Below are 14,854 nucleotides of genomic sequence, written 5' to 3'. Positions count from 1 at the left end.
CATCTGGGGAGATCTGAATCCTCAGCAAGTTCTGTTGGAGCAGAACAGATGCCCACAAATTGGCATGAAGCATAAAATGAGAGAAAACATAACTTCCAATCCAGTGATGAAGTTTATTAATCATGAGATGACAGAAATACTCCATTTGAATAGAGCCGTGATTATCCCATTGATCAGTGGTTGTAGATTTCAACTTGCTGAGTTGGAATGCAAGACTTCTTCCCTTCATTACTTTCTCTTGGCGCTATTCTCCACGCCCTCCTGTCCATCTTGATTCCTGATGCCAAACCCCTCGATTGGGTACTCCTGTTCCACAGAAGCCCGCAGTGAACCTGGGCAGAGCCTACTTTGAACTTCCCGCTAACATGTCCTCCAGCCATCATTGGGTGAATACCGGAGGTGATGGGAGGAAGTCCTGAAGTGGACATGACCACCTCAGACTTGCTTAAATTGGGGGAGAGGTAGGAAGGCAACGGGGTTTCCATTTGCTACCCAACTGCCGGCTTAAATGCCTTTTACCCCGCCAACAAGCTCACCTTGGGCCCCCAAAAGTACTGCTCTCCACCCTGGCAGCTGAAGTAATTAAAATGCAACTGATTAATAAATCTAGAATAAAATGCTGCTCTCAATAACAGTGATAGTGAAATGACCCTTGGGTACTTTTGAAGAAGTAACTAGGAGGACTGATGAGGGCAGAGTGGTGGGCGTGATCTATGGACTTCAGTAAGGCATTTGACAAGGTTCCTCATGGTAGACTGGTTGGCAAGATTAGATCACGCGGAGTACAGGGTGAACTAGCCATTTGGATACAGAACAGGTTCAAAAGTAGAAGGCAGAGTGTGGTCGTGGAGAGTTGCTTTTCAGACTGGAGACCTGTGACCAGTGGTGTGCCACAAGGATCGTTGCTGGGTCCACTGCTTTTTGTTATTTATATACATGATTTAGATTTGCACATAGGAGGTATGGTTAGTAAGTTTGCAGATGCCACCAAAATTGGAGTGTAGTGGACAGCGAAGAAGATTACCTCACAGAACAACGGGATCTTGATCAGATGGGCCAATGGGCTGAGGAGTGGCAGATGGAGTTTCATTTAGATAAATGTGAGGTGCTGCAGTTTGGAAAGGCAAATAAGAGCAGGGCTTATACGTTAACGGGAAGGAGTGTTGCCAAACAAAGAGAACTTGGAATACAGGCTCATAGTTCCTTGAAAGTGGAGGTACAAGTAGACAGGATAGTGAAGAAGGCTTTTGGTATGCTTGCCTTTATTGGTCAATGCATTGATTAAAGGAGTTGGGAGGTCTGTTTAGGACATTGGTTAGGCCACTTTTGGAATACTCCATGCAATTCTTGTCTCTGTGCTATAGGAAGGATGTTGTGAAACTTGAAAGGGTTCAGAAAAGATTTACAAGGATGTCGCCAGGGCTGAAGGGTTAGGGTTGTAGGGTTTGAGTTGTAGGGAAAGACTGAATAGACTGGGGCTATTTTCCGTGGAGCCTCAGAGGCTGAGGGGTGATGTTATAGATGTTTATAAAATCCTGAGAGGCATGAATGGGGTAAATAGACAGTCATTTCCCTGGGGAGGGGGGAGTCCAAAACTAGAGCGCATAGGTTTAAGATGACAGGGGAAAGATTTTAAAAGGGACCTTAGGGGCAACTTTTTCACGCAGAGGCTGGTGTGTGTATGGAATGTGCTGCCAGAGGAAGTGGTGGAGGCTGGTACAATGACAACATTTAAAAGACATCTGGATGGGTATATGAATAGGAAGGGTTGAGAGGAATATGGGCCAAATGCTGGCATATGGGACTAGAGCAGTTTAGGATATCTGGATGGCATGGACCAGTTGAACTGAAGGATCTGTTTCCATGCTGTACATCTCTATGATTCTATGACCCGGATTGTTGTGAAAACCCAGCAGCTTTGCTGATGCCTTTCAAGAGCAGGAAATCTGCCAGCCTTACCCAGTCGGACCTACATGCAACTTCAGTCCCAAAGCAATGTGGTTGGTTCTTAACTGCCTTCTGAAATGGCCTAGTAACCCATTCAGATTCCATCATAATTAGCACATGCGGTATTCACATCCCATCTCCAAAAAAAGTGGAACAAGAAACGTATTTTCCAAACCCTGTCAGAGGGATAGTGTTATGCATCTGCCGCTATTGCTTGTTAAGATTTCGGGCTTAATTTTCCTCCATCGTGGGCCTTCTGCTTTCTGCCCAGCCATTTCTTATTATATATCCAAGATGTTGTTCCCATTACGTGGAGGGTGTCTACCTTTGAATGTGTTTTTTATATTCACTCATTCAGGGCGCGCAGATATCACTGGCTGATCAGCATTTATTGCCTGTCCCTAGTTACCCTTGAGGAGGTGATGGTGAGCTGCCTTCTTGAACTTCTGCAGTCCATTGTATTGTTGGTACACCTGCAATGCCATTAAGGAGGCAATTCCAGGATTTTGACCCAGTGACACTGAAGGAACGGTGATGTATTTCTCTGTCAGGATGGTGTATGGCTTGGACATGCTATCCCCATGGATAGTTAGTGCTATCCCCATGTATCTACTGCCCTTGTCCTTCTAGATGGTAGTGGCTATGGAATGTACTGCCAAAAGACAATTGGTGAGTTAGTGAAGAACTTCTTATAGATGGCATACACTGCTGCTACTTTGCATCGGTGGTGGAGGAAGTGGATATTTTTCAATGTGCTGTCAGTTAAGTGGGCTAGTTTATCTTGGATGATATCAAGCTTCTTGAGTGTCATTGCAGCTGCACAGGCAAGTGGTGAGTATTCCAACACATTCCTGACTTGTGCCTTGCAGATGATGGACAGGCTTTGGGGAGACAGGATTAGAGATATTCACTGCAGGATTCCTAGTCTTTGACCTGCTCTTGTAGCCACTGTGATTATTTGGCAATCCAAAACTTGGGCTTTCGTTTCTGGTCAATGGTAAGTCCCAGCACGTTGATAGTGGGGGATTCAGTGATGGTAACCCCATTGAATATCGAGGGATGATGGTTAGATTCTCTCTTTTGGAGATGGTCATTGCCTGGCATATGTGTGGTATCAATGTTACTTACCACTTGTCAGCCTAAACCTGGATATTGTCCAGATGTTGTTGCATTTGGACATGACCTGCTTCATTATCTGAGGAGTTGTGAATGGTGCTAACATTGTGTAATCATCAGTGAATATCCCCGCTTCTGATCTTATGGTAGAGGGAAAGTCATTGATGAAACAGCTGAGGCTGGTTGGGTCTAGGACACTACCCTGAAGAACTCCTGCAGAGATGTCGTGAAGCTAATCTGACTGATCACCAACAATCACAAATCTTTTCTTTTGTACTAGATATGACTTAAAACAGTGGAGAGATTTCCCCCAATTCTGTATCCAGTATTCCCAACCATTTCTTGACATTGCATGGAGTTGAATCACATCGAGTGAAGAATGGTATCAGGGATGCTGTGAACCTCTGGAGGAGGAGATGAATCAGCTAGTTGGCTTCTGGCTAAAGATTGTTGTGAACTGTTCAGTCTCCTGCATTGATGTGCCACCTTCCCCCATTATTTCAGGACAGGGATATTTGTGAAGCCTCTGTCTACTGCCATTTACAAATGGATGTGGCAGGACTGCAGAGCTTAGATCTGAACTGCTCATTGCAAAATTGCTTAACTCTGTCAATAACTTGCTGCTTTTGCTGTTTGGCACACAAATCATCCTATTTATTAGCTTCACTAGACTAACGCTTTTTTTTTAAGATATGTTGTCTGGTGCTGTTCCTGGCATGCCCTCCTGTACTCTTCACTGAACCAGGGACGACCACTGGCTTGATGGTAGTGGGAGAGTGGGGAATATGCCAGACCACAAGGTAGCAGATTGCATTTAATGACAATTCACCTGCTGTTATTGGACCACAGCACCTCACGAACATCCAGTCTTGAGTTGCTAGATCTGTTTGAAATCTATCTCATTTAGCGTAATGGTAGCTCCACACACAGTATAATGGCGGGTATCCTCATGTGAGAACAGATTTACTCTCTACAAGTTCTGTGAGGCGGTCACTCTTACCTGTACTGTCGTGAACAGATGCTCCTTTAGCAAGCAGATTGGTGAGGAGAGGTAAGATATGTTTTTCATTCACGCCTTGGTGCAGACCTTGCCTTGCAACCGTGTCCTTTCGGTTTGTACGTACGAAAGGAGTTAACTTATGAAGAAATTTTGGACAGGTTGGGCCAGTATTAATTGGAGTTCAGGAGAATGAGAGATGATCTCACTGAAACCTAGAAGATCCTGAGGGAACTTGGCAATGTAGATTCTGAGAAAATGTTTCCCCTCAAGGCAGACACTGGAGTTTTTTTTTATTTGATTTGAATTAACTTATTATTGTCACGTACCGAGATACAGTGAAAAATATTGTATTGCGTGCTAACCAGACAAATCATACCTTACATAAGTACATCAGCGTAATAGAATAGAATGCAGAATATAGTGTTACAGCTACAGAGAAGGTGCAGAGAGAGATCAACTCCAACATATGAGAACCATTCATAAGTCTCATAACAGTGGGAAGAAGCTGTCTGTACATGTTTTCAAACTTTTGTATCTTCTGCCAGTTTGAAGAGGGTATAACCAAGGTGGGAGGGGAAATTTATGAACCATAGAATCCCTACAGAGTGTGAAGCAGGCCATTCAGCCCACCGAGTCCACTCCAACCCTCTGAAGAGCACTCCACCCACCTACCCTATTCCTGCATTTCCCCTAGCCAATCCACCCAGCTTGCACATCCGTCAACTGTGGGAGGAACCCCACACAGACACAGGGAGAATGCGCAAACTCCACACAGAAAGTTGCCCGAGGCTGGAATCAAACCCGGGTCCCTGGTGCCGTGAGGCAGCAGTGCTAACCACTGAGCCACCATACCACCTCATGCAAAGTCTGTTTCTTGTATACATTTGGGGGAAAATATACACATCAAAGCTTTCAAAATGGTTCTAACACCCAAAAGAAATGGTTTAATTTCAACTGCCTCCTCAAATTCCCACAATTAGCAGAAATTTCCACCGACAGTTAATTTATCCTGTGGCATAACCATCCTGTTTGGCCATCCTCAATTATTAATGTGTAAATTCATACAGTGGAGAAAAATTATTTCGTATGTTCACTGATACAGAATAGAATTCTAACACAAATTGATGTTCAAAATGTTCTCTTCATTTTTACAGGGGACAATAACTGTTGAAGACGAGCAAGCTTGGGTATCGTCTTATACATATGTTGGTGCTACCACCAATATCCATCCTTACCTCTCTGCTATGGTGAACTATGCCCAACCTGTGAAATTTCAAGGATTTCAGGTAGCAGAAGGTATATAAACTTCATTAAAGTTGGGAACAAGCATTGATGTATGTTTCGTCTGCAGAATTTTACATGGTTACAAGAATAACAATCGTTTCATTCATTAATAAAATGGTGTGACTTCATGCCAGCAATTCGAATATTAAATAGAACATTCCAACCTCTAATAGAAACAAAATGAACATTACATAAATCTCAACTTGGGCTTTTCCAGCCAGTGTGTGTCCAAAGGGCTATCTTTCTTTTTTAATTCTTTCATAGGATGTGGACATCGCTGCCAAGGCCAGTATTTATTGCCCATCATAATTTCCCCTTAAATTGAGTGGCTTACTAGGGCCATTTCAGAGGGCAGTTAAGAGTCAGCCACATTGCTCTAGATCTGGAGTTGCACGTTGGCCAGACTAGGAAAGGAAATTTGCTGACCTTACCCAAAGGAAATTTGTGAATCAATGAATGCCTACAGTGAGGAAGCAGGCCATTCAGCCCATTGAATCCACACCGACCCTCTGAAGAGCATCCCACCCCCTACCCTGTCCCCGTAACCCCGCATTTCCCATGGCTAACCCACTTAGCCTGTACATCTATGGACACTATGGGCAATTTAGCATGACCAAGCCATCTCACCTGCACATCTTTGGACTGTAGGCAGAAATCCCTGCAGACACAGGGAGAATGTGCAAACTCCACACAGACGACTGCCTGAGTTTGAAATTGAACCCGGGTCCCTGGTGCTGTGAGGTAACAGTGCTAACCACTCAGCAACTGTGGCTTTTTCTTTTCCAGCAATTGCTGGTAATTTATTGGAAAGGAGCACCCAAAAATAAAGTTTAATCCTCATGAATGTGGATTGGAATATCTCTTATGAATGCAAAAAGGCTCTGATGTAACATTAAATTAGTATAAATTGCCTGCACCATCACTGCCCTGTGGAAGTCTGCATCTGTGGAAAGAGAAGTGTTGGTAAGCAGTGTCAAAAGTTGTAATATTCTGAGAATAAATTTACACGGAAACGTGGATAATAGGAACAGGAATGAGCCATTCGGCCCATCAAACCTGCTGCACCATTCAATATGACCATGGCTGATCTTCCAACTCAATAATATGAAATAAAGAGCTGAATATACTGAAACAAGCAAAAGCAGAAACTGCTGGAGAAACTCAGTAGGCCGTTCAGCACCCGTGGAGAGAAAACACAATGGTAACATTTTCAAGCCCATCAGTGGACCTTCTCCAACGGTTTCTGTTTTTGTTCGATCCAACTCAGACCCCTGTTCCCGCTGTCTCCCTATACCTCTGAGCCCTTTAGTCTGAAAAACTATGTCAATCTCCCTCTTGAAAACCCTGAAATACAGGTGCGTTTGGATCATGTGGATTGTAGATCCCTGTTTTCAAATGCCCCTATGGTCTCATGGGCTCTCTTTCTGTGTCGTCTCCTCCAGCCCCACGATCCTCTTGAAGGGCTCAGCTCCCACTGCCTATCGCTGTTGTGATTAACCCAGTTACAGGCAGGTCTGTTACCATGACGACAGGTCCACCTGCGCTGGCAGTTTACCAACGTCCAACTCTCTTTTCACCCCCTCTCTCGGTAATCACCACCCCCCCCAACCCAAGGTGGCTTTTCCATGAAAATCGTATACCTCATCCCAAGGTCCTCTGTAATTCCGGATTTCTGGGATCCTTTTCACTGTCTCTGTCAGTGCCAAGTGCATCTGATTGGCGGTCAGTTCTAACTGGGCACTTCCAGGGACCATCTCCTCCCTCACTCTTCAATTCAGGTGTCTTTATGGATGCCTGATCAGTGCTAGGTTCAGGGCCCATCCCTGGAAGAGGCAGAGCAGGTCTCTCTGCCTCGCCGCCTGACTCACGAGAGAGCCCCCTCCCTCTGAGATGACCTAACAGTAGACTCCCCTGTCACTACTCCTGTTCCACTCATCTTCCTCTCCTTCCTGTACAGCTGGATTGCCCGTGGTGCTATAGACTTGAGTACTATAGTACCAGGAGAAGGATCACCCTCACCAGTGTCCAAAATGGATCACTCAGCACACAAGGCTGACTCAGCTCTCCAGCACTGCCTGCCTCTCTTAGACATCCTAGCAAACATCCATTCCCTGTCTGCCTGTACATTCCTAATAGGCAGTGTGACCAAGAGGATTCAAGTGACCTTGAATGCATTAGCCACCTAGCTCTCTGTCTCACAGATACAGAACAGTGACTCGAGCCATTGCTTGACTCCTTACAACCAGGGCTCAAATCTTGTGCAGCTTTCTTAAGATAACACATGGAGCAGCTATAACTTCCGGCTTGCTGCCAGTTGTATGTTCCAGTTGGCTGAGCTGACCTGCCATACCATAACTTGGAAAAGCTATTTATTACAATTAGGGCAAATGGAAACATTTACCGGTTACTCACCGATCAGCTTCTTCTTCCGTACCAAAGTAAGAACCAATTCTTGGAGGCAGAAAAAGATTGAAGAAAGGAGCTCTTCCTTTCCCTCTTCACCAACCCTCCATTTTGCACTCTGTGTTGCCAAAGCAGCTTTCTGTGCAGCCAAGCTATCAATGAAGAGGTCTTCTTTTTGTGCTTCCGAGAACACTGAATTCAAGCTCTAGAAAACCAGTTTTAAGCATACTTTTATAGAATCAGCCTGTTTCAAGTTATTATTACACACTTCTGGAAGAGGCGAGACTTGAACCCAGGTCTCCTGGCTCAGAGGCAGGGATGCTACCACAGGAACCCTAAAGCCAGTTTTAACCAGCCACTTTATTAACCAGCTGCTCCCAGAAAGCTGCTCTACCCCTGTTTTAAGGCCTAATAAAGCTTCTCTTAGCCTAAAGAGTAATATTTAACAAATAATTAAAGAAAACACTAGATTTTAGACAGATACTAAGCCTAAAAACTCTCACTTACCAACTCTCAGTGTGGACCACAGAGCCTTCAAAGCCTCCATTGTTTTGCCCTGTCTATCCCATCTTATCATGTGGTTACTGTAAAGAAGACTTTACACCACTCCTACGATTTATGGCTTACTTCTGGTTCACCTGTATCCAAATTGATTCTACTCTTCTAATCCCAAGAACTGCAGTAATAGCTCTCTATTGTATCAATGTTATCCTTAATTGACAGAGTTTCCCCTCCACCTTTTCACAGCTTCTTTACCTTCCTAAATGTTATATATTCAGTTCTCAGGCTTCTGTCATTGTGAAGTCATGAGTCTGTAATGGCTATTATATCAAGCATATTTATTTCTACTTGTTTTGCCAGTTCGCCTGTTCTGTTAGAAATAATACAAGCATTCTGATAAGGAGTCATTAGTCTGTCTATTTACTATTTTTGTAACCCCTAGCATTACCTGGTAATGCTGTGTTAGATTTGATCACTTAGCCCCTTCCTGCCATTCTTCGATATTATTGCCTTATTGTAACCTTGCTTTCTTGCCTTGTCTTCCGTATTTAATTATCACATCCTCCCAAATTTGATCCCTTGCACCCCAAAAGACAGACTCTGCGACAGTGCAGCACGCTTTCAGTATTGCAATGGGGAGTTGGCTTTGATTTTTGTACCCAAGCATGAGATTGGGCCTTGAATCCAGGGTTAAGAGTGCTACCAGCAGAGTCCCAGCTGACACTAAAACAAAGTGTTAGAAATGGCTACAAATATAAATGTAGAATCATACAGCAGAGAAGAGGCCCTTCAGGCCATCAAGTCTGTACGGTCAAAGCCGCATTAACTCTGCCCAACCACACTTTCCAACCCTAGGTCCATAGCTTTGAATGTTATCACATTTCAAGTGCTCATCCAAGTACTTTTCAACATGTTGAGGCGCCCCATCTCAACTTTCGTCCCAGGCATTTTCACTTCACCTTAAATTTATGCTTCCTTGTTATTGAACTTTCAACAAAGGGAAACAAGCTGGTTTCTATCCACCTTGTCCATGCCCCTCTTAATCTTAAACACCTCGGTCCTCGGTGGTATAGTGGTTAGTATTCCCACCTATTACGCAGGAGGCCCAGGTTCAATTCCCCGCCGGGGAGGCTTTAAGCGTTTTTGGGCGGCACGGTGGCTCAGCGGTTAGCACTGCTGCCTCACAGTGCCAGGGACCCGGGTTCGATTCCACCCTCAGGCAACTGTCTGTGTGGAGTTTGCACATTCTCCCCATGTCTGCGTGGGTTTCCTCCTGGTGCTCCGGTTTCCTCCCACAGCCCAAAGATGTGCAGGTTAGGTGGATTGGCCATGCTAAATTGCCCATAGTGTCCAGGGATGTGTAGCTTAGGTGGGTTATAAGGGTATGGGTCTGGGCGGGATGCTCCAAGGGTTGTTGTGGACTTGTTGGGCCGAAGGGCCTGTTTCCACACTGTAGGGATTCTATGAATAATACCTCCATCAGGTTCCTCCTCAGCCTTCATCACTCCAAAAACAACAAGCCGAGCTTATCCAGCCTCTCTTCATTGCTAGAGTGCTCCATTGCAGGCTACATCCTGGTGAATCTCCTCTGCAACCCCTCCAGTGCAATCACATGGAGTCATACAGCACGGAAACAGACCCTTCGGTCCAACCAGTCCATGCCGAACATAATCTCAAACTAAACTAGTCCCACCTGCCTGCTCCTGGCCCATATCCCTCCAAACCTTTCCCATTCATGTACTTATCCAAATGTCTTTCAAACGTTGTAATTGTACCCACATCCACCACTTCCTCTGGAAGTTCATTCCACACGCGAACCACACTCTGTGTAAAAACTTTGCCCCTCATGTCTTTTTAAAATCTCTCTCCTCTCACCTTAAAAATATGCCCCCAAGTCTTGAACTCCCCTGTCCTAGGGAAAAGACAAATACCATTAATTCCATCGATACATGTCATTATTTTTTAAACTTCTGTAAGGTCACCTCTCAGCCTCCTATGCATCAGTGAAAATAGTTCCAGTCTGTCCAGTCTTTCTTTATAACTGAAACCTTCTATACCCAGCAACATCCTGGTAAATCACTTCTGAACCCTCTCCAGCTTAATAATATCCTTCCAATAACTGGGCAACCAGAACTGGACACAGTATTCCAGAAGAGGCCTCACCAGTGTCCTGTACAGCCTCAACAAAAGGACTGAGCAATGAAGGCAACCATGTTAATCATCTTTTTAACCACCCTGTCTATATGTGATGCAAACTTCAAAGAATTATGCACCTGAACCCCTAGGTCCCTCTGTTCTACAACACCACCCAAGGCCCTACCAATAATTATATAAGCCCTACGCTAACCTTCCTATAGTGCAGAGTGTAAAAATCAAGGCCCACTCTTCTCTGCAGTACTGAGGGCACTGTGCTGCAGGAGGTGTTGTCTTTTGGGGGCAGGGAATTAAATTTGGGATGATGTGATACACTAAATACAGAAGACAAAGGCAAGAGAGCAAGGCAACAATAAAGGAAATAATACAATGTGTAATGTTGCAGTGGAAAACATCTCGCTTCCAAGCTTAAAAGTGACAAAGAATGTTGCTTAATAAAGGAGGCTTATAACCACTCCTGGATATCCATTATCAGATATTTTAAATATTGTAATAGTCTGATTTATAATTATTAAATGTAACTCAAGCCTGCTCACCACTTGATGGCAACAATGATAACACTTTGCTTTCTCCATGTCGCATTATGCAAGCATCTCAGTATTAGACTTTTCATTTATTCCAACATTTTTAGCTCTTCCTTCTTCTCTGGTTTTTAATGAATCCGCTTCTCCTTCATTTCTTATAATGCTGCCATGAAAAGCATTGCACAGCAAATATCATCCTGCTTTACTTTTTAAGTGATTCCTAAACATGCATCTGGTAAATAAAAAGAGACAAGATACCACTTGTGTGGCACAGTGGTTAGCACTGCTGCCTCACAGCGCCAGGGACCCGGGTTTGATTCCACCCTCAGGTGACTGTCTGTGCGGAGTTTGCACATTCTCCCCATTCTGCGTGGATTTCTGCCGGGTGCTCCGGTTTCCTCCCACAGTCCAAAGATGTGCTGGGTGAATTGGCCATGCTAAATTGCCCATAGTATCGAGGGATGTGTAGGTTAGGTGAGTTAGCATGGGAATACAGGGAAAAAGGTAGGGGATGGTTGTAGGAGGAATGCTGTTTGGAGAGTCAGTGTGGACTCGTTGGGTCAAATGGTCTGTTTCCACACTGTAGGGAGGAAATGATTCTATGAACGGGGCATGTTGAAAATGCATCCATTGTCCATTAGGAGCAATAAACCCCTTTCTTTGTTTGGAGTGTATTTTTTTTCCTCAATCCTTTCACAGCATCACTGCAGCATTTTGCTGCCTAGTAGACTTCAGTTACAGTCAATATTTTAATCAGCCTGTTCAGAGATGTTATCACACACCTCTGGAGCAGGTGGGACTTGAACCCAGGCCTCCTAGCCTGGAGGTGGGGGCAGTGCCACTGCGGTACAAGTGCCCTTGCAGTTGCTGTTTTCTGTGCTATGCGAACAAATTGCTATTACATCTGCTGCCGTGTAATCGCTCACTTTTATAGCAACGTAGGTTACAGATAAACATTTTCTAAATACGCATTGTTTCAGGAATATTTATCACCTGCACTGCTACACAGCGGACGACTGTAGCCCCCAAAACGCCTGTGACTAATTGCTTTTGTGGTTAAATTTTTAAGCAAAATAATGTTACATGGACAGTGCTTTGTGGAAGCATTCGAAATTAGGACAGCCATTATGCTAGTGCTGCCATAGCCAGCAGAGGGAATTCTGACTCAGTGGCTCATTGCAGGTATTCAGTGTCCAAACTTCAGAGGAAAAATACAGAAACTGCGTGACCCTCAGCAATAGCACCACTACTGGACATGGTTGAAGAAAGAACCATTCCTGTATTCACTGCTTCAGGCATATCTGCTTCCTAACCTAGCTTTGTGAATTCATATTTCTGCAGAGCGGAATATTCACTACAACATGTCTTCGTTCAATGAATCAGTTGGACTCGGGTACCTGAAAACCCACGCAATAGAGTTCGTCAAGTATCCTTTGTGGTGATATGAACGAGGCGGCACATTCTGAACAAATGCAGCCAAGCTGCCTGAGTAGCTCAGCAACAAACACTGAATACTGAGCTCATGTTTTGACTCTGCCTGTCTGCCTTGCAGAGACTACAGCAATTGCTGTAGCTGATTTAATAGTATCTAAGGGATGAGAACAGCTTCAATGACATTCCAACATAAAATATGCAGCGGATGAAAGCATTGGTTTAATGGAGCATGATATTAACACTGGAAGAGGTCAACTGTATGACGCTCTTACAATTCCCCATGCTGTGATTTTTTTTTCACTTGATGGGGTACAAAGGAAGAAGGCAGAAAGTGGTCATGCTATATACCCGCTGGATAACATCATTGATGCATTGAGAGACATCTTGAATCAAGTTATGTTCCCATCTTCATGGGTTAAGTACTTTTTGTGGTTTTGGGAGGATGTGAATCTTAAAGAGATTGAAATGTGCGAGTGAAACATTAACCAACCAGAGGTATTGTCACAGTCACCATTACAAGTTCATGTCAGGGCCCATTAGCTCAGTTGAATTAGCATTGAGTCTCTGAATCAGACTAACACCAACAGCATGCAGTTTGATCATTACTCTGGCTCACTTAAACTCAGGATCTGCCATCATGCTCTACCCATCACTTAAAACCATGGCCCTTCGTCATAGTTTGATAAACAGTCAGCAAGTCTGTCTTCAGATGTAGATCTAAAGAAGATTCAGTGAGTCTTAACACACTGGCTCAAAGATTGATATGGAAGAATGGGTTTCAGATCATGGGTCATTGGCACCAATGGGACTGGCTTCACTAGAACCATCCTGGGGCTACTGTCCTAGCAAATAGAATAAGCGTGTAGAGAGGGCTTTAAATTAAAGGAGGGTGGATGGGTAGAGATTCAGAATGGGAGAACATAGGCTCACAAAGCAAAAGGACGTGGCAAGCATTCTAGGCTGACAATAACCAAAGTGGGAAAGGAAGGAACAGTGTACAAACCTTTTCAAAAGAAAAAACAGCATACACAATCAAAGTTGGAAAAAAATGGCAAAATTACCAGCTGTTAAATGCATGTCAAATTCAGAACAAATTAAAGGCAGTTTGGACAGGGTGTTTGGGGCGATCTTTGTGAATATGAGATTGAATAAGTAAGACAGCAATAAATGATCTTGGATCAGAAGACGTAGAATACGTGTTGGTAAAAGTAAGAGAATTCAGTTGGAGGAAGACACTAGTGGCAGTAGTATATTGGTCCTCTAACAGTAACTATACTGTCTAACAGCAAATAAATCAGGAGAGAGTGATGCCGTGTCAGGAAAGCAGTACATTAATCATGCGTGACTTTAATCTTCATGCGGATTGCAGAAATCAAATTTGGAGAGAGAGCCACAAGGAAGAATTTGTAACGTATATTCAACAGTTTCAAGACTAGTCTGTTGTGGATTGAAAAGGGAAACAGGTTATTTTGGATCTGGAAAGAATATTGAGACAAGTTTACGAAATAATTTCAGAGTCAGAGATCCCTAGGAAACAGTCATCATAACCTGGTAGAATTTAGCATTCAGTTTGGGAGTGAGAAACCTGGGTTGGAAACAACTTAAATGAGTGTAACTAAAAAGGAATAAGGACAGAGTTGGCCGGAATGGAGTAGGAAAGGATTTAGCAGAAAAGAAAGGCTGATGAACCATGGCAGGCATTTAAGAAAATTATTCATGATTTACGACAAAACTATGTCCCTGTCAGGGAGAAAGAATGCAGGATAGGGATAAACCAACCATGTTTCCCAAAGAACGTTAAGGATAGTATCAAATTGAAAGAAAATATAAAATGTGCCAAAGATAATGGGACGATTGCGAAAGTTTTAAAACCTAACAGAAGATGTCGAAAAAAACTATTCGAGGGAGAAAATAAACTTCGAGTGTATACTGGCAAGTAACATAAACATGGACAGTAAGAACTTCTTTAAATATTTAAGAAGGAATAGAGAGGCCAAAATGAATATAGGCCCTTAGAGAATGAAGCTAGGGAAATAATACTGGGGAACCAAGAAATGTCAGACAAGCTGAATAAGTACTTTTTCTCAGTCTTCACTGTTAACATTCCAAAAATACTAAATAATCAAGGAGCAAAATGGGGATAAAAATAAATACAACAACAGTCATTAGATAAAAAAAAAAGTACTGAGGAAACTAATGGGGCTAAAGACCAATTTGCTGGAGGTAAATGAAATATTGGCTTTTATTTCAAAGTGAATGGGGTATAAAAATAGAGGGGTCTTGCTGGAACTGTACAGGGACTAGCTAGACCACACCTAGAAAATTGTGAAAAGTTTTGGTCCCTTTATCGAAGAAAAGATATGCTGGCATTGGATGCAGACCAGAGAAGGTTCACTGCGTTAATCCAAGGTATAGAGTTCACCTGAGATAGTAGGAACTGCAGATGCTGGAGAATCTGAGATAACAAGGTGTAGAGCTGGATGAACACAGC

The 14,854-nt window shown here is 43.5% G+C and overlaps 1 protein-coding gene across 8 annotated transcripts in view; it reads left to right on the top strand.

The window, feature by feature from the left end:
• The window catches only part of LOC109936216 (1-phosphatidylinositol 4,5-bisphosphate phosphodiesterase beta-4-like), a 537,830-nt gene that overhangs the window by 396,165 nt on the left and 126,811 nt on the right, over nucleotides 1-14,854 (top strand). For all 8 annotated transcript variants that reach the window (XM_048601091.1, XM_048601092.1, XM_048601098.1 and 5 more), the window contains 2 exons: nucleotides 5,218-5,359; nucleotides 12,271-12,355. In XM_048601091.1, the coding sequence (XP_048457048.1) occupies nucleotides 5,218-5,359; nucleotides 12,271-12,355 (227 nt within the window). The remainder of the gene's footprint in view (nucleotides 1-5,217; nucleotides 5,360-12,270; nucleotides 12,356-14,854) is intronic.

This window comes from Rhincodon typus, chromosome 9 (assembly GCF_021869965.1).
Source record: "Rhincodon typus isolate 14 chromosome 9, sRhiTyp1.1, whole genome shotgun sequence".
Classification (NCBI taxonomy): domain Eukaryota; kingdom Metazoa; phylum Chordata; class Chondrichthyes; order Orectolobiformes; family Rhincodontidae; genus Rhincodon; species Rhincodon typus.
This window is presented reverse-complemented; position numbering and strand designations above follow the sequence as displayed.